We start from the raw sequence: 23,494 nt of genomic DNA, 5'->3' as shown, positions 1-23,494 counted from the left end.
CGCAAAGAGCCTAGATTGAAGGAAAGCGCTCAGCCATATATTACCAGTGCAAGGTCTACAAATTACTGGATCTTCCTTAATTCTGAAATAGAAAGAAGAAGCAGGCATTGAACGAATAACAGTTTCGTTCCTCGGTAGCTTACCGGTATATTTGTCGTGTTTTACTGGAACGCCTCTTCATCGCTACAGCTAGGCTAGTCAAGTCGTCTGGGAGCTGTCTCAAAGCAATGCCGCCGCATGGAAACAGCGTGTGAAAAAAAGAAAGCTGCCTTTAAAGCCAAGCTGACAACGAACACACTGCTGCAGTCGCACTGAAGCGATGGCGCTTCAGCTGAAGACGGCGTAAAAATAATTCTACTCCGCAAGATTAAGAGGAGTCAAATGATTTTATACATGAAATACTTCAGTCATTTCAATGTAGTGATGACTCGTGCACACATTTTTTATATTGTCAGGGAACGATAAAAGAAAAGAAAGGAAGAAGAAGATCGTGAGACGCTGGCTGCTGCGTGGTGTTGCTGGTCAGCCATCTTAACCCCGTTGACTGTGCTTGTATATACATTGTAAATACAATGTGTCTATACTCCCAACATCCCCGTAACAATATCTTACACAACTATTTACATTCTAAACAACAAGCTATTTTTCTTCCTTGAAAGCTCTTGCCTCAGACAAGTTTATACGGGGTATCCCAGCTAACTTTAAAGGATCCCGCATATCAAACACTCCATCTATGCCGATGATATCACCATCTGGACAAATAGGGGTTCCGATGGAGAAATCACGGAAGCATTACAAGGGGCCGCGGATACCGTACAAAATTTTGTGCGACAGAATGGTCTAGCGTGCTCGCCGACAAAATCGGAGCTTCTCGTCATCCGTGATAAATCAACCAAACACGCCACCGAAAGGGACGCCACCTTCCCTATACGAGTCAGTATGGAAGACGGCCCAGTTCCGCCCGTACTGACTATAAGAGTCCTGGGCATGTTAATTCAACATAAAACCCATAATTCTGAGGCGATTGTCCGATTACGGACGACAGCCCGCCAAATATGTGGCCTAATCAGACGAGTAGCCACACGACACCGCGGTATGAAGGAGGCTGATATCTGCCATTTGACGCAGGCTTTCCTGATCAGTCGCGTCGTGTATTCCTTCCCTTACTACCACCTACGCCTTTCTGACAAGGAAAAGGTTAACAGCGTCATTCGCAGAGCTCATAAAGCTGCCCTTGGTCTCCCGAGGTATGCGAACACTGAACGATTACTTGAGCTAGGTATATACAATACCCTAGACGAACTCGTGGAGGCCCATAAAACAGCCCAACGTGAACGACTCTCCCGCATCGCAACTGGCAGAGTTATTCTAAGTAAACTCGGGCTGAATCCCGTTATGAATTCAGCAGGAAGAACAACATTACTCGGTGCGGTCAAAAGCCGTTTGGTTATAAAACCATTACCCAAGAACATGCTCTCTGGGAGACACGACAAGAGGCGGTCTGCCAGAGCCAAGGCCCTTCAGGAAAGGTACCAAAGCAACCAGCACACCGCTTATGTCGATGCAGCAAAGCAAAATCACCAAACTTACGTAGTGAGCGTCGTGACCGGAGAGGGAAGTATCCACAACGCCGCGACCATAAAAACAGCGTCCACCGTGGAAGCGGAAAAGACTGCCATTGCTTTGGCCATCATGAATCCCTCCGTGCAAAGTATCATAAGCGACTCCAAAAGGGCAATAGTCAACTTTTCGAGAGGCAGCATAGGCGTCTGTGCAGCGCGAGTCCTACGGGACTTTAATAATGAAAACACTGTTGAACTCGTATGGGTCCCTGCCCATTCGGGGAATCAAGGGAATGAGGAGGCGCACTGGGTAGCCCGAGGTCTAATCAACCGGGAGATGTGCCCCTCAGACTCGGATCCCATGGATGAGGCACCGACGACATACCAGGAAATAACAAACTATTACAAGCAAAAAAGGCGAATTTACCCGCTTCCAAACGCAAGCCTCACGCGAGCGCAAGCCTCGATCCTGCGTCGAATCCAAACTAAATCGTTCCCCAACCCACATTGGCTAGCCATAATTACCAAGGGGCAATGGAACCCAATATGTCAAAATTGCACAAATCAAACATTGGCTACCCAAAATCACATTCTTTGGGGGTGCGAGGGCTTACCCCCTCCCAGGTCGCTCCTGCCAGCTCCCTCACAAGCGACGTGGGAAGAGCTGCTCAGAACGCCGGAAGAAAAAGTACAAAAAGCCCTCGCTGCCTGGGCCGAAAGGGTCGCTCCTCGTGAGGGGCCATTCTAGGACTCGGGGCTGCCAGGTCATAACTGAGCAGAGTCTATTTCAATAAAGTTGTTACCACCACCACCACCTAGCCAGAGTTTAAAATTACGCGAATGCCACGTAGCTGGACAGAACCAAGCTAATGTTGTCTACTGTCGCTTCGAGATACTCCAAATACTTTTTTGATTCCGTCTTATTAGATAATGTCACAATAATTATATTCTCAAACATTAAATTTAGATGAAAAGTATTAATAAGAGGATTGTACAGCGAAATGAAAAATTCCGGATAGAGCTTTCTGTTACTCAATGCGTGCTACATAATCTTTTTTGCGAGCGAGAAAGAAGCCCGCAAAGGGCCTTGAGCGGCCAGTCACACTGCAATTTTGCGTGCATTTGCGGGTTACCTTCACGCTCGGAAAAACTTTTGTCGCACGTATCGAGCAACGGAAAGCTGTATCGGGCGATTTGCATGTTGCTCTACAATTTTGTCGTTGACTCTTTTTCATGACTACTCCTCACCACTATTATTAGCAGTGATCCAGTGAATACACAATTGCGAAAGCTTGTCAAGAAGTATGTGGTACGGTAATTGTTACAAGTAAATACAAAACAGAATTTTTGCACTGCCATTACTAGATTTACGAAAAATACCCCGCTCCAATACAGATATCTCTCCATGACCTACAACATCTGTCTCCGGAGAAATCTGTATGTGTCGCGTAACATCCGTGTCTGTCTTGACTTTTTTTTTTCAAGTGGCTAACAGTATCTTGGAACTGAGGCATCTAAGCGATGTTGAATACTGCAGGGCTGGCTATCCAGTGGGGCGCCATCGCTGATGTGGGCGCGTTCCACGAGGCAATGGGTGACGACGCCACTATCGCCGGTACCATGCCCCAGCGAATCAGCTCGTGCATCAAGTTGATGGACCGATTTTTGAACCAGAATCATCCTGTCGTTTCGAGCTGCGTTAAGGCAGATCTATCCACCGAAGACGACAGCAACAAGTGCGACCTCATCGAGGTGATCGCACGAATCCTCGGTAAGGCGGACTGACTTGTTCAGTTAGTTGCTCACTGTGTAGGCATCGAGCTCCGTATAAATGTGTCATCAATAGTGTTAAAATATCTTTGGCTACGCTTTGTGAAAGAGTACCACTGCTGTACAGCTCCAGCCATGCATGTGCAAAGTGATTTCTGCGTTGCTCAGCTCGATATTCTTGCCCGGAAGTGTGGGAGGCGCCCTGACGCTCGTTTCCATTGCAATTGAGTTGCGCTTTGTTTCATCACTCTAACCGCGATGTTACGCTCGGCGAAGTGACCGTATGTGCGTGCTGACTGTGTTGTGTGTGTGTGCGCGCCGCTTATGAGGCATGACACGGTTACGAAAATGACTCCTATCGGGGTGCGAGTCACTGCATCGGTCACTAACAATAATTACTAAAGTGAACTCAGGTGCTGCAATCGTTCAGCCACCATGGGAATGACGGAAAATACGTGAATTTTGCCTTGTGGATTCAGGCGTTCTTGTGGCTTTGTTTATTACACTTTATATGCCTTTACTGTCGAACATTTCGGAGCAATCTGCACTTTTCCAAGTGCAGTGGACGCCGCGAACCCGTACACTAGCTTCTAATTGAAGCGGTTCAGCTTGTCGACGTGGACAAATCGAAACGCGTCAAGCGACTGAAGACATTGGCTAGCCCGCGCTGAATTCATAAGGGCAGTTGCCACTTTTCACTTATCGATGCCTGCTTCCATGCCGTAATGGTTTAATTATCGAGCTTCTGTGCTTGCGGTATTATTTTCAAATGCTGCCGTTGGAAAGTTTTAATAACGTTTATTTAATGATTTATTACGCAGAACTTTCGCGAAAATGACGATCTTACAAAGTCGTGAAGCCGTTTGAAGCCAGAAGGACGAACTTTAGGAAAATCCATCTATTTCCAATAATGCCCATGCTGGCTGATCCACCCCCATTGCATTACGCCAGAGTTCCCTCTGGTAATTACTGTATGAAGTTCCGTGGATGTAATGCGCGCGCCACGCCATGCAGCGCGGATGTGTTTGGTGTGGCTGCGGCACATTACCGACGGAAGCGTCTTAATCCTCACTAAAACAATGCCAGAACGCAGCAGAAAATTTACGACTAAGTGCCGCCAACGTGGACGTTACCTGCTTGACGTCGATCACCGAATGTTTAAAATCGGGCGCCCTTCACAAGTACCCTCCATTATGTTGCCCATTCAGCAACGCTTGTAAGTTGCGGTCGAATCTGACAGGTGGTTAAGTGGCCAATGCCAACAATTTGTGCGCATGGTTGCCAAAAGGCTTCACTAATATCTAAGTTAAATGAGGGTACGTGTTATCTGTTATAGGTCACTTCAATGAAGATTCCCAAGTAAGTGCTTACAGCTGAAAATATTGCTAAGTATTGCTCCTTTATAAAGTGCCACAATAGTAAAGCTTATCAAATAACTGCTCATTTGTGCGCGTGCAAAACTGTAAAAATGTGCCCCTTTTCTGAACGTCCCCGTGCTAAGGTTCAAATACGAATGAAAAAGTGCTTCCGGATTGCACCCAAACCAAAGCGCACTAGCTCGCCCCCTGATAGCACAATTTCCGTTTTTGATTTCGGAAGGTTGAGTACAGGGGAACCAAAATAAAGGCAAATAAATAAAGAATAAAATCAAGCGACGAGACTAGGAATGTTCTTAGTCAGTATGGTGTAAGACGCGTACAACCCCTTAATGTAGCAGCCATTATTAATTTTCAGATTTTCGGTTTTATCATGCGCTTGTAAAAGAATGGAATCATTGTGACCTTTATTTATTGTAAGTTCTAGTAAAGGTGTTGAGTCAGTGGTCATCGTTACAACGTAATTGCTGCAGTAGAGGGTACTCAGAAGCGTTTGATAATGCACCATTTATTACAACTATCTATTATTTTGCTATGCTTCAATATTTCGAGGGAGGGGCATGAAAGAGAAGAGCAGAAGGCAGGGAAGTTAACCAGAATACCATCCGGTTGGTTACCCTACACCGGGGGAAAGGATAAGGGGAACACAAAAATGGCAGCAAGAGAGGAGGGAAGGAAAGAAGGAAATTAGCGATGAGTTCACTGACGCGTGTGGTCTTGTAGAAATTTCAGTAATAGTCAAAGGCGTTCGCACAAGCCCGTCGTCTTCACGAAGCACAAAAGCGCCTTCAGCGCTTTATGGGTCGTCGAGCGGTGTTCTAGCAGCACGTGCACAGAAAGCGGCCGATTGTCCAGTTTTTGGAGAGCGTTAGCACGTTCTTGTCTTTCTGGGGCATATCGTGGAAAGTGACACAGCAGGTGGTCGATATCTCCAAGAACCTTATGCAATAAAAGTAAACAGCAATATTTCCCGTAACCTCCAAGCAATGCACTATGGTCATATAAAAAGTTATATCTGCGCGTCAAGCTGAGATGTGTATGACAAGGGAAATCGTAACACGCAGCTTTACTTAAGAAGCATGTTTTTTTTTCGCATGCTCAGGCAGAACGAGTTAGGATGCATTATACTGAGCAGTAGAAACGCAGGTCATGATAAAGTGAAACATCTCTCATGACATCAAGTCGAGGAACTGTAATGCATTGTGGCATAACTTCAAGGGCGATGTGTTATGGCCGTGACTGTGTGACAATGAATTCATCAATTTCTAACATAAATATGTACATGAATGTTTAATTATATTATGGCTTGGCGTCTTTTTTCTTTTTGAGTACGATCAAACCAAACAATCATTCTGCACGACCTTCTGCAACAAAAGATTGTGGTGAGATAGCACATGGGGTGGTGCGCATGCCAATCACTCCTGATTAGAGTTTACCCAATAAGATAGGCGCAATCTATCCAAGATTATTCAGAAAATATATCTTCCTTAGTATGCGAAGTGAACTTGCGCTTGAGGTGCGAAAGAACAATACAGCAAAAATCAACTTCACTTAGACAAGACGAAAGGTGGCAAAGCAACATGACCGAAAGCTGGCTGCATATATAACTCGTTATTAATTTGTACTTTTCTGTCGTTCACATTTAGGGCTATTGTTTCCTGTTGCCGTGTACTGATCAGGTTTAATATGCAACACATATGATAATTTCTGTGGTCGCCACTGCTCGGGCGATTGAGGAGCCAATCAATATCCGGCATCATCGTCGATGGTCATCGTGTGATTGGTTCTGCTGCCCTTTTTTATAATAAGGCTGTAGACGATTAAGCAATTATGACGTTCTAAATCATAATTTTGGGGGTCGGAGGTATAGTACGAAACGAGCGTTAATCGCCTGGAACACTACTCTCTCCTCCCACCCTCCATTCTTTGTTGCCATTGCAACTGAGCTCTCAAAAGACAACAAATTGCAGTCACGGGATCCTCTTGAGCGATCCAGAACAAATCGGACAAAACAATCCATGCCACGAAGAAACTGAGAAAATGTCAGGACTGTCCCTTCGGAGAAGTTAGGTTTCTAATATTACAAGCAACAAGTATTTTTTGGACTCGTACTTTTGAGAAGGAGGCCCCTTTTCTATAAGAAAACTTGACTGGCAAAAGTTGGCTGATCCTGTTGTGGCTGCTAGGATTGTGATCGCAGTTGTCGTCCATTATGTGCACCTTAGTCTAGTTTTCTGAATACAAGAAAATATACTACCTGCACCCCGCACGGGCGTCTGCGTCAGCAGGCGTTTGGTGTGTTGCGACACCGCGTACCCGAGCGCACGAGGGTTTGACCCTCCCGCGTGTAGCCGTGCGCGGCTTAGCCCTGTCCGGGGAAATGGGAATCCTGGAGGTTGAGCCGATATATATATATATATATATATATATATATATATATATATATATATATATATATATATATATATATAGATAACGACCATCCATCTGACAACTGCGATTCTCCCGCACAATGCGTCAATTGCAAGGGCGATCATCCAGCTTACTCACGGAGCTGTCCTTGCTGGAAAAGAGAAAAAGACACCATCGCGATAACTGTAAAGGAAAAGAGCTCATTCTATGAAGCGAGGAAAAGGCTAGGGCACTTACCTCAAGTAAGCAATGCCAGTGTGACGCGGCAGGGGGCAGCGCCATACCGGTTTCAGGAGTGTACAGGGTGCACTTCCGGTACTCCTGTAGAAACTCCAACTGCCCCCTTGGTGGCTGCAGCCAGTGCTGCTCCATCATCATCGAAGACGGGCCGGCAGGCCACAGTGCCGCAGGGCCCGAAGTTGAACCGCACCCCAAGGCCCGAGACGCGCGTCTCGGCGCCTGGCTCTCGATCATCCAGTGTCTCGGAAAAGGCGATGGAGGTCGATCCGAAAACCCCGGCGTCATTGACGCCAAAAGACCCGCGCTCTTTGGAGCGCTCCCAGATGGAGAAGCATATTATAACTCCGCCGAGAAAAGGAAAGGTAACCTGAATGGTTACCGCCGTTCATAAGAGTACTCAGCTCTTAAATACATGTCACCTACAACTCGCAAGCTCACACACATAATAATTTTTTTTTCTGTTCGAATAAGATGGCTTTCATCATTCCTTGGAATTGCAGAGGCCTAATTCACAACCTAAGCGACATCAAAGACATCATAAATAAGTTATTACCAGTAGCATTCTGCCTTCAAGAAACGAACCTGGGACCCAAACATACACAATTTCTTAAAGGTTTTACTGTCATAAGAAAGGACAGCGAGCACTCCAGCCGTCTATCAGGGGATGTCGCTATTGTAGTCCAAGGCGGCATCCCCACACGGAACGTGCGGAACTCCGTAGGGGGCAGTAGCTGTCACTGTTTTATCTTTTAAGACTGTCATCGTCTGTTTGTTGTAGATCCCTGCCCATAGCCATTTCACAACTCAAGACATGGAAAATTTAATTGGCCAACTGCCAGAGCCTTTTGTTTCAGTTGGAGATTTTAATGCTCATTGCACACTTTGGGGCAGCGATAAAATTACCAAAGAGGAAAACCGATTGAAGATTTTATTTTGACAAACAACATCTGTCCTTTGAATTCAGGTGCCCCAACACATTTTTCACCGAGTTCACATAATTTTAGCTGCCTTGATTTAGCATTTTGCTCTCCTGATATTTTTACCGAGTTTAAATGGGACGTACTGGAGACTTCATGTGGCAGTGATCATCTACATGCTATAATCCACCTCACATCAACGCTACCTATTATATCCCACAAAGCACGCCACTGGAAAGTACAAATGGCAGACTGGTCTGTTTTCACAGAAAGTGCCAGGCTGGAGGAGCTTACTTTAACAGACTTAAGCATTGATGAAAATACTGAAAAAATTACTAACTGCATTATTTCTGCAGCTGAAAAGGCCATTCCACAATCTTCTGGCGTTGTTCGGAAAAATCGGAATGCTTGGTGGACACATGAATGCACGTAGCAAAAAAAAACCTGCAAAATAAGGCCTGGGGAATCTTACGAAGATACCCAACTCATAACTTTCTGAATTTTAAACAAGCCAAACCAAAAGCTCAATATATTCAAAAATTGTCTTGGCAGAAATATATATCTACAATTAATAGCACCGTCACACCCAAAAAGATGTGGGAACAGGTCAGAAAGTTTAAGGGGGACTACTCATCATACATGATACCCATACATACACCTTCAGGCACTCAGAGAACACTACAAGAACAAGCGAATATACTTGGCAACATTTCTATAACATCTCTAGCTCGGCTAATTATTCAAACAGGTTCTTACAATACGAACTGTCGCTAGAGAAGGAGAAACTACCAACTGCTTGTATGTCAAGGGGCGAATACAACGCTCCATTTACGTTACAAGAGCTTAACAGGGTTCTCTGTTCTGGCAAAAAAACTGCAGTAGGTCCTGAGCGGATCCATTATTCGATGCTTGCACACCTGCCCCCCACACCCGTAGATGCTCTCCTTGAATTTTTCAGCAAAGTATTTGAATCAGGAATTATGCCAAAAGGAGGGGAAGGCGCGATAGTTGTACCTTTTTTAAAACAGGTAAATCCCCCCCCCCCATCCCCAAGAAGCTTTCTACCCATGTCCCTGACAAGCTGTTTAGCGAAAGCGTACGAAAGTGTCGTAAATGCGAGATTAACTTTCACGCTCGATGTACGGAATTCCACTGATTTTCATCAGTGCGGTTATAGGTTGTATTCACTGACGACAGGCCCACGCTGCCGCACGGGCTGATGGGAAGGGGGCGAGCTGGTTCAGCTTCCGGTGCGCCATGATTTTGGCCACTTTGCGAAGCTCGTCAGTTCGCGGAGAGTGCAGTAGCAGTGAGTCGCAGCAATCATGGTAAATTGCGCGGTTTATGGATGCAGCAATAAGTAGTTCCGAAAAAAAAAAAACAGCGAGAACACAAACGAGGTTAAGTTCTACGGAGTGCCTTCAGTCGTCTACAACCAATGCAGCAGGACGCAAGAATTGTCGGAAAGGCGTCGCGCCGAGTGGTTTCGCCGCAATCGTCACGCTGACATCGACAAACATTCTACCAACTACAAAGTGTGAGGTGTTCATTTCTGGTAAGTGCCAATTTACATTCTAAACGTTGCAGTTACGCGTATTTTATGCTTGAGTACGAGTGTGTTTGTTGCCGCGTCACCAAGCAGCTTTGAAAAGGGCAGTTAAAGTTGTGGTACTCCGATGTTTACGCTTACAGAACCGCTTTTTTAAGGGCGTAGGCGACTTTAATGTATGTTCACTGCCATCGCGCGCGGTCGCAGCTGAATTGTTTCAGCTCCACGTAGTAATTCATGAGCACGCGTGTGCTGTCGCGTCACCAAGCAGCTTTGAAAAAGGCAGTTAAAACTTGTGGTACTCCGATGTTTACGCTTGCATAACCGCGTTTCTTTTTATTTTCGCAGGCGGAGTTAATGTACACTGCGCGCGTGCGCACCTGTATTGTTTAACCTCAATGCCTTGAGCGAGTGTGTGTTGTCGCGTCACCAAGGCGCTTAGAAAAGGGCAGTTAAACGTGTGGTACTCCGGATATTCACGCTTTCTTAACCGCCGTTTTGTTGACGTAGGCGACGTTCATTTGCGCTGTCAGCGTGCACGGGCGCAGCTGAATTGTTTAAGCTCGCTTGCGACGTCTTTTGTAAAAAGCTGTCGCTTGGACTTTTCTCTGTGACCTTGACATCTTCCGGCAAGACACGGTGCTGACATGCGCGCCTGTATTTTTTTAACTCGCAGGAAAGTCATCTTATTTGATGGACGAGACAAACACAGACTGGGCACCAAGTTAGGCTACGCAATAAACCCTAGAGATCTTGCGGAGGACAGGTATGGCATGCCCTTTACTCGCTTTTGCTTTCTCCTACAACTCGAGCAACAATAAAGCATTGCTCTCGCGATAATATTTGCGCATTATGCATCGTTGCAAGTTTTTAGCAAGACCAAAAATGCACTATAAAGATTGTGGAATGGTTATCATAAATGAAAGTATTTTTTCTTGTGACTCGTTAGCTGCTGTGATGAAAGTACATACTTGCGTAGTGTAAGTGTAATTTGACAGGCTTTAAACTTATCAAGACGGGTGCTTTAGTAAAAGAAATGCACGAGGTAGCCACAGTGATGGCTTACCCTCATTGCCATCGAACGAGAAGCCGATACAGCTGGATGATTTGACGACAGACGAGATTGTTAGCGCCGATGTTACTGTATGAATTGACGGCCACGACGTGATGATGCTAGTAGACACCAGGCGACAATGTTTTGCAGGAAAATACTCATTCTTATGCATTGCATAAAACGGCATTTGAAGAGATGTAAAGAATCTTACAGTGTAACATGATAACTACAGCTGTGAGCACTGATGCATTTTTTTTCTCTAGGTCAGCCAAGCCGCAGTGACAGGGATCTTGGAACGCTGGCTTGATGTCATGCACATACGCCTGAGCCAACTTGTGGAGTGGCCAGATCGGGAAGAGCTTCGACTAACCATGCCTATGTGCTTTCGTAGAGCATTTGGAACTAGAGTGGCTGTAATAATTGACTAGTTCGAAGTGTTTGTAGAACGGTCGTCTTCAGTTCTTCTACGCTGTCAGACATGGTCACGATACAAGCATCATAATACTGTAAAATATCTCATTGGAATTGCACCTCAGGATTCCATCATCTAGGATTGGTTGGGCGTACAAGCGACAAGCTCCTGACCGAGCGCTGTGGTATTCTAAGCAACCTATTCGCAGGAGACACTGTGCTTGCGGATCGAGGTTTCACTAGTGCCGATGCCGTAGGGATTCATTGTGCACGTCTTAAAGTGCCAGTATTCACAAAAGAGACGCAACAGCGCACGGCCTGAGAGGTGAAGACACGAAAAATAGCCAGTGTTCGCATACATGTAGAGAGTGATTGGACTTTTGCGTCGGAAGTATGCAATTTCTTCCTCGATTATTCCAATCGAACTTGTGATGGTACACGGGGAGGCACGGTAGCACAACTGGACAAAATTGTGACAGTATGTTCTGCCTTCACTAATCTCTGCAAGTCTGTTGTGCCGTTTCGGTGAGTTCAGTATATCTTATTACTGTAATTCACCAAATAGTCTCGGTTTCGAACAGTTTTTCCCCTCTACGAGTGCTCGAATTTCAGAAAAGTACAGACAAGTTGGACATGCCACGTGTGTGCGTGTGACGTGCTTCCAAGTCATTCTGTGTACTCCCTTGCCGACGGATTATTGTACCCTGATCAAGGCTGCTGCTTTTTCTTGCTAGGCAAAACCATGCCTTGCTCTTTGGTGGACGTTTCAGATTTGCACATACAAAATGGAGCCATTTACCAGGTCACTGTCGGCTACTGTTCTTAACCATTTCACCGTATTCAGCACCAGCGCAGTAACAGTAGCATTCACTGTCTGCTGAACTTTCATCACATGTAAGCATTGTTTCTTGCAGTGGCAAGGTAGCCCAGTGATTAAATAAAAGCTGCGAGAGCAAAACCTGTTCAAAGAATGCTTTGGACTTCTGCGTCATTTCTTTGCAGAAAGACAAATCAATAGCGATGCGGTCTATCAGAATGTCTGATGGTGTCCCCAGAACGAAACTGCAGCACTGCCGCTGACACAGGTTGAGTTGTAGTTGTACTTGGTAGAAGTATGCATGGCTTTTCTTCAGTCGTGCACTGTCATCACATAGCTCCAAGCAGCCACCTTTCTGCTCAGCACATCGTCTACACAGACTGCTGAATTGCGATATCTAATTTTTAGCGCGCCATCGTGACAGCATTCACATGGAATCAAACCATCTGGGATGGCGACTAGGTAGGGCGCTTCTGCAGAAATGCGTACGCCAGAGCTATGACAAACAAATTTCTCATGCTTCCCAGTCATTGCCGAGATGTAAGCCTTGCTGGCTACCACTTCTTTTTGTTCCCCCCAATTGGTTGCCGCTGAAAAGAACTCCTGCTCTTCGGTATAGCACATCTTCTTGATGAGGCTTATGGACGGCTTGTAGAGGGGTGTTCGGCAAGCTGCAAACACGGTCGATGATGTCACCTTTCTGCTCGGAATGCAAACCAAACAGAATATGCTGACTGCTCCCTTGTTGCTGCCTCTACAGCCTGACGTACCGGCATGTTCAACACAGAGACCACTCAAACAATGAAGGTGTTGCAATGCAACAAGTTTATGAAGTCGCATCACTCATGTTGACCACTGACATGTAAAATACAAATACTTTGCCATCCTAACCTTTACCTAACAGGCACGAGCCCTTATGCCAAGATTTTAAAAATACTTTAGCAAAATACTGCCTGAAGGAATGCATAAATTCCATGCTTCTTACGTGCCTTACGGAAACCTTAATTGACCAGTAAACTGTACTCTATGTAAAAATGCAGCTTTCACAGCTCAGGCGCACCAAAATTGCATACTAGTACAATATCGTAAGAGTACCACTACGCTACAGCTTGTTAAGCACACCAAGCTTTTGCGTTTACATGATGTCAAAAGCAATGTGTTGCTTACCTTCGGTTCTACAGTGATTGCTTGTGCAAACATCTGGCACTCCTCTTGAATGTTGTCCCACGTCGATGGTTTGATACGGGTCAGCTCCCCAAGAACAGCTGTAGAATACTTGTGAAGCAACGGAATGAAGTCATTGCAATAACCCTGTGTGAGTGAGAGCACTGCAGACTGCACTCCAGTATATTTTACACTGGTCATGAAGGCAGCCCATTCTTCTTTTGATGGCCTCTCGATCCGAGCTTTACTTTTCTTCGCAGAAGGCGGGTGCTTTGTTTCTCTGAGAAGCCGTCTTTTCGCATTGGACGATGAAAAGTCTATCTCAGCAATTGGTGCACAGGCCACATTAGTTATATAAGGTAGCAACCATTTGTTTGTCTTGTCTGTGTAGGTCTGGCTCTCTTGAAATGAAGCTGCCCCCTCCAAATAAGAAAGAACTACACCTAAGTGATAATGTCCTCCCCAAAGCCCGCCGTGCACGTACAGTGTGCTGCCTTCACCATTCCGTCTTCTTTAATAATAATTCATGGCTCCAGTGGTTGTGTCGAAAGTGACTGCAAATGGTTTACCTGGAAATGCAATGAATCGAATTGTTTAGAATTATGAAACTTCAACGAAATGGTTTAGCCTGCTTAAACCATACGGGTACAGTATCTGATAAACATTCACAATTACAATCCTTTAAATCTATCCCGCGACACATCACTCGCTCCAGATAGTGGGCTATGGAGTACAACTTTACACAGTCGTGGGCTTACACACTCGTACACACACCGATATGCTTAGAGATGTGTTGCTTACCTTCGGTTCTACAATGAACGCTCGTTCAAACACGCTACGCTGCGCGCTGTCCATACTGCTCATAGCCGCGAAAAGCGCACTCACGACATAGGGAGATCTAATTCTTTAAGTCCGCGAGTTGCGGTTTACATTGCCGAATAAAACGATTCCAACACCTCATCAATTGATTCCATCAGAACCTTAAAACAAGCAGTGCTGTGCGGTACTGTGAGGATCCGTGTACGCCGTATCTGCTGTAGCCAGCGTGTGCGCGAATCCTTGAACTTCCGTTCCTCCGCGCGCGCGTGAATCCGTGTGTACATACTTTTCTCAGCATCCATCCAACGAGTGCGCGATCGCTTCTGTGAAGCGACGGTGAGCTAGGTCTCTAATCTCAGCTTTCAGCCGCCAACGCTCGCTCGTACGCAGCCCCGACGCGTCCTTGAACCATCCAGTCTGATTACTCTCTTCTCGTTTGAACACTTTAAATACTTTCCTCTATGTACCGCTGTGGCGTCACTCCTACCTAGCCATCAGCCTCGCATCATGACGCCGCTCCGTTCGCGTAAGGCGTTCGTCAGCATTAGCACAGAGACTTTCAGACCGCTATCGGGATTCAAAACGCACTTCACCAAACTCACCTTTCCACGTATGATGACGTCGTCGTCCACTTTCTTCGACTGCGGCTCCTGAACGCAACCACTTGTCAGGTAGTTGCTCGCTTTGAGCGACTTCTTTGCTTTTAGTTGCTCATGTGTAACGTAGCTATAGTCGTGTGAACTAAATAATCTTGATGTCAGATACCTCAACCTTTGGCACAAGCTCGACTTCAAAGCACAGCTCGTCCGTGCCCAGCAGCAGTGGGTGAACACCGCCGCAAAGCTTCCCTTTTTCTACGTAGCGCTTCTTTGCTGCTTCCTCTCAGCCTTGTGCATATGCGCTCTAAACTGATTGCAGGCTCATCGCCCATGACTTCGCAGCGTCTTTGCGTTCGTGGAAGCTCTTGCGGTGACTGTTAGTACACACCAGGAATTTTTTATCCAAAGGGAATCCGCCGACTAAACCACAAACTGAGCACGGCACACGGCTAACACACGGTGACACGGACGCGACCTGAAGTGGCCAAGATCATGGCGGAGGCAGGTGCGGAGGGCGCTGCCATGGTTTCCAGCGCTAATCGCGGCGTGGTGGTGACGTCATCTGAATACAACCTATAAAAAAGGGTGTTCAACGACGGACCAACTCGTCCGACTTGAACACGAAATATGTGAAGCATTCTTACAGGAACAGCACTGCCTCGCAGTGTTCTTCGATCTAGAAAAAGCGCATGACACCACGTGGAGATTTGGAACCTTACGTGACCTCGCCGCGTTAGGAATCCGTGGCAAAATGCTAAACTGTCTCGCTGATTTTATGTCCAACAGAACATTCCAAATCCGTCTAGGCACAGTGCTCTCGCGCACATATATCCAGGAAAACGGTGTGCCACAAGGTTGCGTACTTAGCACAACACTGTTTATAGTAAAAATGAACTATATCAACAGATTCAATCCCCCCTCTTTTAGGCACTCCATATGCGTCGAGTATCTGTATATAGCGTGCAGCGCCTCAAACTTACCAACATGTGAAAGGCAGCTCCAGATAACAATAAATAAACTAATGGAGTGGGCTGAGAAAAATGGCTTCAGCTTCTCGACTAAAAAAAACGGTTACAGTGCTATTCTCGCAAGAACGAGGGTTGTACTTAGACCCGGATTTAAAATTGAATGATGTCGCGCTGCCGGTAAAACAAGAATATAAATTCTTGGTAGTTATCTTTGACAAAAACTAAACTTCTTTACCCACATTAAAACACTAACGATTAAGGCAAATAAAGCATTGAATATCCTCAAAGTGTTATCTTATAACCATTGGAGTTCCGACCAAACGTGTCTTTTACCTATTTACCGATCTCTTGTGCGTAGCCTTTTAGACTACTGCTCCGTGGTTTACGGCTCAGCGAGACAATCCTACATCCAACGACTTGATCCAGTACATAACCTTGGACTGCGACTGGCAAGTGGTGGCTACAGAACATCACCTATTGAAAGTTTATACGTTGAGTGTAATGAACCCTCCTTACAGCAGCGCAGAACATTACTCACTTTTTCTTACGTACTCAGAATTTAGTCATTACCGCAACACATATGCTGCAACATCCTCACACAATGCAACTCACCTTACACTACACAAATAAACCGAACATGATTTGGCCACTTGTCCTGCGGTATGAGCAATACTGTCGGGATTATGACATTCCTCACGAAGCCCTCCAGGTTGCCAAAAAAACCGCGACGGCTGCCCCCGTGGTACGATTTCTCACAGTTATGCGATTGGACGTTACCACATCTAAAGAAAAGAGACAACCAACACGAACACATTTTACAAGAATTTCGTGCACTTCAGGACAAATATCAAAATAACATGCAATATTGCACTGATGGCTCTAAAACAAAAGAACACGTGTGTGTGGGGGCCGTAACGGGAAATTGGGAAACAAGTATTCGATTGCCACAACACGCCCGTGTTTTCACGGCCGAAGTTTACGCTATGTGGGTTGTTGTTAAAAAGATTCTCACTGATAAATACAAAAATGCACTCATATACATTGATTCTTTAAGCCCACTGAAGGCTCTAAAGCTGAAATCTGAGTGTGAACCCCTGATAAGAGACATTTTAACCATAATGGCGCTTAACAAATACGGGAGGCCAATTCGTTTCTGCTGGGTTCCAAGCCATGTTGGGATACCGGGTAACGAAGCAGCTGATAGATGTGCATCCATGGCAGCGTACAAAGAGATAACAAAGACAACACATGCATACAAAGATAGCATCCGTGCGATTAGAAAAGCCTTAGCGGCAAAATGACAACGCGAATCGGACCGTTGTGCCGACAACAAGCTACATCTCACTAAACCCATAGTTGGCGAGTGGAAGTCATGTTATCATCAGGAGCGGTTCATCGAAGTAGTTTTATGCTGACTACGCATTGGTCACACACACCTCACACACAATTATTTAATTACGAAAGAAGACACACCAACATGGGAGAAATGTCAAGATTCACTAACAGTTATGCGCATATTACTGACATGTACGCATATTGAAACACACAGACGAACACTTTTGCACAAATTATACCAACTACACATACCTTTACACCCTGCTCTAACTTTAGGTGATGATCCGCTAGTCCCATTATGTGACGTCAGTAAATTTCTAGACGACACTGGATTTCTACATAAACTATAAATTATTAACACAGCCTTTTCCTTCATAAATTGGATTTTAAAACACCTCGTGTTTGGCGCAGCATAGCCTTAGCCGCTTTTGCGCCATTAAACCCCTATTAACTAACTATACTACCTGCAGTCGCATCGATCATGCGGCAACAGCCGAGCAGAATGTCTCTCGTATGTCTGTATGTCAGAACTATTGTACGTCTTAGTGGTAACTGGAATACAGCGTACTCCGCGTTCCCAACACAACTGTCAAATGAACCTTGCGACAAGTGACGGGCTCACGTACTCATTGTGTGTCATTTTGCTAAACTTTCGTACCACACTGAGTCCTTTCTTGCCTTTTTCCGTACTTTATAGGAAGTTATAGGCAGAATAGAAGAATAGAATAGTTATAGTAAGAATAGGAAGTTTTGACAGCGCAGCGGTCAACCACTCAAGGATCATATCAGAAATCTGTATATTTTTCCCGTGACCTCTTTGGAGCACCTGGAAACTTCTAAGCTCCTAAACTAAAACTGAGCTCTTAAGATAAGCTAAGATAACGTGTTATGCAACCATTAAAATAGATGTTCATAATAATCATCAGCCTGTTGTTATGCAGAATACATTACCAAGGAATCTTCGAATAAATGTAAGGTATTTGGCGCTAAAAGTAGCAGTAGGGGTTACCTGATGAAGAGTGCACTATTGTTTTTCTACTGGCTTTGCAGGCGTCAAGGATCCCGCAAGCCTGAACCACGCCATTTGTTTCACCGAACTTGGCATGGACTCTCTTATGGCCGTCGAAGTGAGGCAGGCACTCGAGCGGCACATCGGCCTGACGCTGTCCGTGCAGGAGATCCGGCAACTGACCATCAATGGGCTGCAGGAATTGAGCGAAAATACCAGAGTCAGATAGACAGCCTAAATACAGCTTATGGACAGCAATAGCAAGGATTTATCAAGTGCACCCTAAAATATCGCATGCAATAAATTTCATAACAGATAATTCCACAATGGTGACATACTGCCTTGTCATAAAAAGAAAACTTTAATTTTGGCAAGACGAACGTTTCTAGCCTTTTCCTGCTTATATTAATGTTCCCACACTACATATCTCCTGCAGGATCTCCTGCTTCTCCTGCCCAATGCCTTTTGGTATTGGCTCTAACCACTGTGATTTTTTCGTTATCACAGTGATCGCTATAACAAGTGGCGGGTGTGCAAACAAAAGAGAATAAGGCTACATTCACAAACACACGCACACAAAACAAAATGTTTTCAGAATGCGGGCCCATTTCTAGCCTTAAGCCTTTGCTGCGGATGCCTAATTGAATGCTTCGAAAAATGGAAATGTGGAAGCTATACTACGCCACGTCGTACTACCGCGTACTTCTTAATCTCACAACTACGTTGCGCTAAAGGGGCCCTAAAGACAAGAAATAAACTACATATTACGAATAAACTGGTAATCCAAAAATCTATACTTACTACTTTCGTGGTAACAGGTTGTTTAGAAGGAGTGAAATGAAAGGTCAAATTGGATGTTTTTTAATTCGGTGCCGATATCAACGCACGCAACGTAATTGCGGTGCCTTACATTTCAATCTTCTTTTGTTTGGTGCTTGGGACATTTTGTGCCTCTAAATGTTAAGGCTTGCTATTTTGAGTCTGTCGCTCATTTAAAATGCAATCAAGTGCATTTTTATGGTCAAAAATTGACTAGCCGTGAACACACGCCACAAATATTGACGACCTCAGGGCGTGCGAATGCTGCAACGTCATGTCGGGCTCGCCGCTTTCGTCTTTGCACCTTTTCTGCTATACGAAATGTCTTTTCACGCTAATAGAGTCGTTCTAGTGTTATGCATGCGTAATTTACAAATACAGCCCAGACAATAGTTATCTTTTGACTTAAGCAGACATTACCTTGAGAGTAAAAAAAGAAATGTCACCCCTCGATAGAACTACCTATCAAGTATGTCGAATCGAGAAACACGCAGCCGTAACGCAGGAGTTTTATAGTTGAATGTAGGAGGAGGTAATAAAGAGAGAAGGCAGGGATGCTAGCCAAAAATGCGTCTGGTTGTTTTGTACTCTGGGGGCGGGAAAGAAGGAAAAGAGAGATAGGGAGAGAGAGGAAAGCCGCGGTGAGGGCTAGCGCGCGCACCCGGAGGGCCTGAGCGATAGGCCAGTGGGCTGCAGACCTCCTGGCTGAGGACCCCCCGACAAAACCATTGGCGGTGCTAAGTGACTCGCGACCGGCTGTCTAGGCACTCTCCGATCACCATCGACACGGAGTCACTGAGACCCTCCTGAGAGCAAAAATCTCGGCCCTCTCTCCAGTGGGGGTAGCCATCTCCTTCCCCTGGCTGCCTTCCCACGTAGGGATCGCTGGAAACGAGGAGGCGGATGTCCTTGCTAAGGCCGCCCACCACCCAACCGTTCCACTCGCCAGAGCAGTCGCAGCATCGGACTCCTCCAGGCAGAGACTCAAACAGGTGCTCACTTCCAGCCATCCGGATAGCAGGGTAGCTACCAACCGCGCCCCAAAACTCCTCCCTGAGAACGGTCTCTCGCGACGGGACCGTTACACACTCCTTCGTCTGCGCACGGGCTCCGTGTGGACGGCAGCTAGGCTTCATGCCAAGGGACGCATCGCCTCGCCGGCTTGCAGAAGGAGCGGTGACACCGAGACCCTCGAGCACCTACTCTGCACCTGTCCTGCACTAGCCTAGGAGCGCGCTCCAGTCACTGCCACCTACCGACGGTATGGACTCCCGGCTACCTCAGAGACACACCTGCTCTGCCCGGCTCGCTACCACCTCCCAGCACTGGCAAGCCTGCTTGAATATGTGTACTTAAACGGGCTCCTAGACCGCCAAATAGACTTCGGCCTCGCACGGCCTCTACCTCGCGCGCCGGCCATCGCCCCTGGATGATGCCGACGTCTGCTGCCTGAAACTTACTCTCCCTTTCCCCCTCTATCCTCTCATCTTTCATTCCCCGCCCCCATCCGCAGTACGCTGCGCCGTGCTCCCATATGGGCTGCAGAATTGAGCGTATTTTCCCTCTCCCAAATCACGAAGAAGATAGGCCAGTGGCCCTCGACAAAGACAGACGTGCCCTCCTAGCTTTCTGGGCCGACGAACGGTGGGGACGGTCTTCAAGCAGCACCTGCATCGACAACGGGCGATCGTCTAGTCGCCGCAATGCGATATACAATGTTTGTCTTTCCGACTGAAATCGACGACAATGGCACAATAAATGTTCTTTAAACGATAGAAAGCTGAGGTAGTTGGTAAGGATTCATAATGCAAAGAAGCGTTAAGACACGGACACAAGAGAAGTGTTGTTCACTTCTCTTGTGTCCGTGTCTGCACGCCTTACCCCTTCTTTGCATTATAATAAATATTCTATGTTCTCTTCCACGCCGCAGGCGTCCCATGCAGCACTGTCTGTCATTCCACTCAATATAGTGTACGCCTTCTTGAAAGCCACTCCCAACCAGAGCCGGTATAGAAGCGATGCCTGCACAGATATCTTTATTCATTGAAGGAAGTTTTAAGGACGTATAGCGGCACTTTTAAAGGGCGAGAAAGGTGCTCAAGCAATGTACTGGACAGTTTGGTAGTTTATAGCTACACATGCTCTCAAACAAAAATACCAAGTGACAGACTCATGTTTATAAAGATTTGCTTATCATTTCCTGACCTTTTATTGCTTAGTTTGAATTCTTACTAGGGTTGTTGGAATAACTGAAGAATACGAATACCAGTCAAACATTGCATGCTAATTAATTTCTCATTGATTTGTACTCTCTAGTTCGATATTCAAAATTGTCCAATATTGGTTTCTGCTCAAGTACAAGGAGAAACGAATTACTAGAGTTCCCATTGGAAATCATCATGAAAAAGAGGTCATTTCTGGTTGGTTCTAGAGCACCATAACCGCCTTTGTTGTGGACAAGCATCGAAATTTATAAATTTAACTAGGGAAATTTTCCTGAGCAGTTGATGTATGTGCGGATTAATAGGCTTATTTTATTGCCCCACACGCTATGCATGTTAAAGAAACGCACAATGTCATTAACTTACGCTCAACAGTTTCGCAGCCATTCAATGTGAATTCGCCACTTTTTGAGTGTCCACGAGTATCTTGTCTTTGTTTACAGCAGCTTAGAACTTACGTAACCTATAAATAAAGTTTATTTAGGCAGCTTGTAACTCGTCAAGGTGTTGGCATACCTTTACCCGAATGCACGGCGCGGAAGAATTACATGCATCTTGGTCAGCCAATTGAACACTAACAATTTAATGCTTTCCTGGTGAGATGCTGTAACATACTTTCTTGTTATCTTTATCGTGATTTTGGACCAGATTATGTAAAATAGGTCTATCATTTACAGGCTCCCGAGTGAGCACGGACGTCCATTTCTGAACGGTATTATGAGACTGCATCAAGTGTGCGTTAGCAGGGAAGAAGTTTGGACGTGTTGGTGGGATACATTCAGACTGGGATACATAGCGCAAAAAATGCCACAGGGACAAGCAGAACACAGGACGAGCGCTCGTCCTGTGTTCTGCTTGTCCCTGTGGCATTTTTTGCGCTATGTATCCCAGTCTGAATAAAGTGTGCGTTATTTCCAGCACCTATTCATTGTTTATATCGCTGTATTGCATCTGGTTAAATAAAGCGTTTAGTACACAACTCTTTGATGCGAAGACAAAAAAATGACCGTATCGCCTAAAGTTGAGGGATCGATTCCGATAGAAAATCGTTAGACAGCTGTTCGATATCAGGTTAGTAGTACTATCGGCTGCATAAGTTGTAGTACGCAGTCACTTACTAGCCAAATAACCAAGCATGGTGTCGCGCGCACAGATTTTGCAAAATAGCAGCGGATACTCGTTGTGACATCGCTGGCGTGATGTAGAGCGGCCGCAGCACAAAGCTCGATGCTTCGTGCCGATGTTTTCTGCGCGTCTTGGAAACTTGCGGTTACGCGACGTAGCTGGACACTGCAGGCGCGCGAGGAGGCTGTGCACACGACGCCACAAGCCGTGTTTGTCCCCAAATCACCTCCAAGTTAGGCCGCGCGCGGCCGCGCACACACAGAGATTGGGAAGATGGGCGCCATTTCCTGCAGCCCTTTATGAGGCACGGCAGTGCCTCTGTGCACAGCCGAGCCACGGGCACCACGAGCAGCAGAGCCAGCGTGCTCACCTGCCTCCTTCCGTCCCCCTTAGCCCGCGCTCAGCCCGCCTCCTTTTCGCGTACACAACTGGGCCCTCGTCAAGCCACCATTCTTGTATAGGTTCTCCCTCGCACGCTTTCCCTCGACCTACTGCAAATGACGCAGATGTGAGTGGTGTGATCTTATCGCATGTGGACCTTTATTGCGACAGTATTTATACGAAAACTTTCAAGCGCACTTCCGCCGTCGCCGTCAACATCGCCGTGATGTTCCTTATAAATTCCAAGTGCGATAACAGCGTGTCCACGCGCCTTGCACTCTGGGTGCGAGTGAAAGCGTGGTAGTGTAAGCCGAAGATGGCGGCTCGATCTCGCACTTGCAAGGCAGGAAGGCGAAGTGAGACATGGCGTCTCACAGCGCGCGAAAGCCACCGGTGGCGTTCTAGCCCGACGGCGGCTGCGTACGACACGGCTGAGCGCGGCCCGGCGGGCCATATGTGGGAAGCGATCTGCGGTCGATGCAGAGTCTAAGTGCGCCGAGGGATGATGGTTTCGTGTGCGCTGTGTTCTCGTCGCTTAGTAGGCGTTGAAGCGAAGGCAGCACGAAGGTCAATTAGCACGCTGCTCCTCTCACTCTTCCTCCACCCAGCGTTTTGAGAGCGAGTGTCCACGGTCATCGAGTGAGATGTATTCATGTTTACATGCGCGCGTGACACCGTGCTTGTTAGTTTAGATAGGAAGCGAATGTTCACAAGTTGAAGAAAAAAAAACAGCCACGAAAGACAAAGGCCAAGAACAGAGAGTGTGAACCTCTCTTCTTGTCTTCTGTCTTTTGTGACTGGTTTCTTCGTTCAAGCAACGGCTGGTCCGGATTTCAACCCTTCTGCAATTCAAAAGTTTACACGGCCGATATAGCTACTATCTTCAGTTCGTATAGCGGTCTATTTGCTATCGCAACGAATGCTTCGACTTTCGGGCGAAACTGC

The 23,494-nt window shown here is 46.2% G+C and overlaps 1 protein-coding gene across 1 annotated transcript in view; it reads left to right on the top strand.

The window, feature by feature from the left end:
• LOC142576598 (fatty acid synthase-like) overlaps window positions 1–18,411 on the top strand; it is a 417,693-nt gene extending 399,282 nt beyond the window's left edge. Inside the window, exons 24-25 of the mRNA XM_075686791.1 lie at window positions 3,100–3,333; window positions 18,044–18,411. Of these exons, the coding sequence (XP_075542906.1) occupies window positions 3,100–3,333; window positions 18,044–18,231 (422 nt within the window). The 3' untranslated portion in view covers window positions 18,232–18,411. The remainder of the gene's footprint in view (window positions 1–3,099; window positions 3,334–18,043) is intronic.
• The last annotated feature ends 5,083 nt before the right edge of the window (window positions 18,412–23,494 follow it).

The sequence above is a fragment of the Dermacentor variabilis genome, chromosome 3 (genome assembly GCF_050947875.1).
Source record: "Dermacentor variabilis isolate Ectoservices chromosome 3, ASM5094787v1, whole genome shotgun sequence".
Classification (NCBI taxonomy): Eukaryota; Metazoa; Arthropoda; class Arachnida; order Ixodida; family Ixodidae; genus Dermacentor; species Dermacentor variabilis.
Note: the sequence above shows the minus strand (reverse complement) of the source record. Positions and strands in the feature narration are given on the sequence as shown.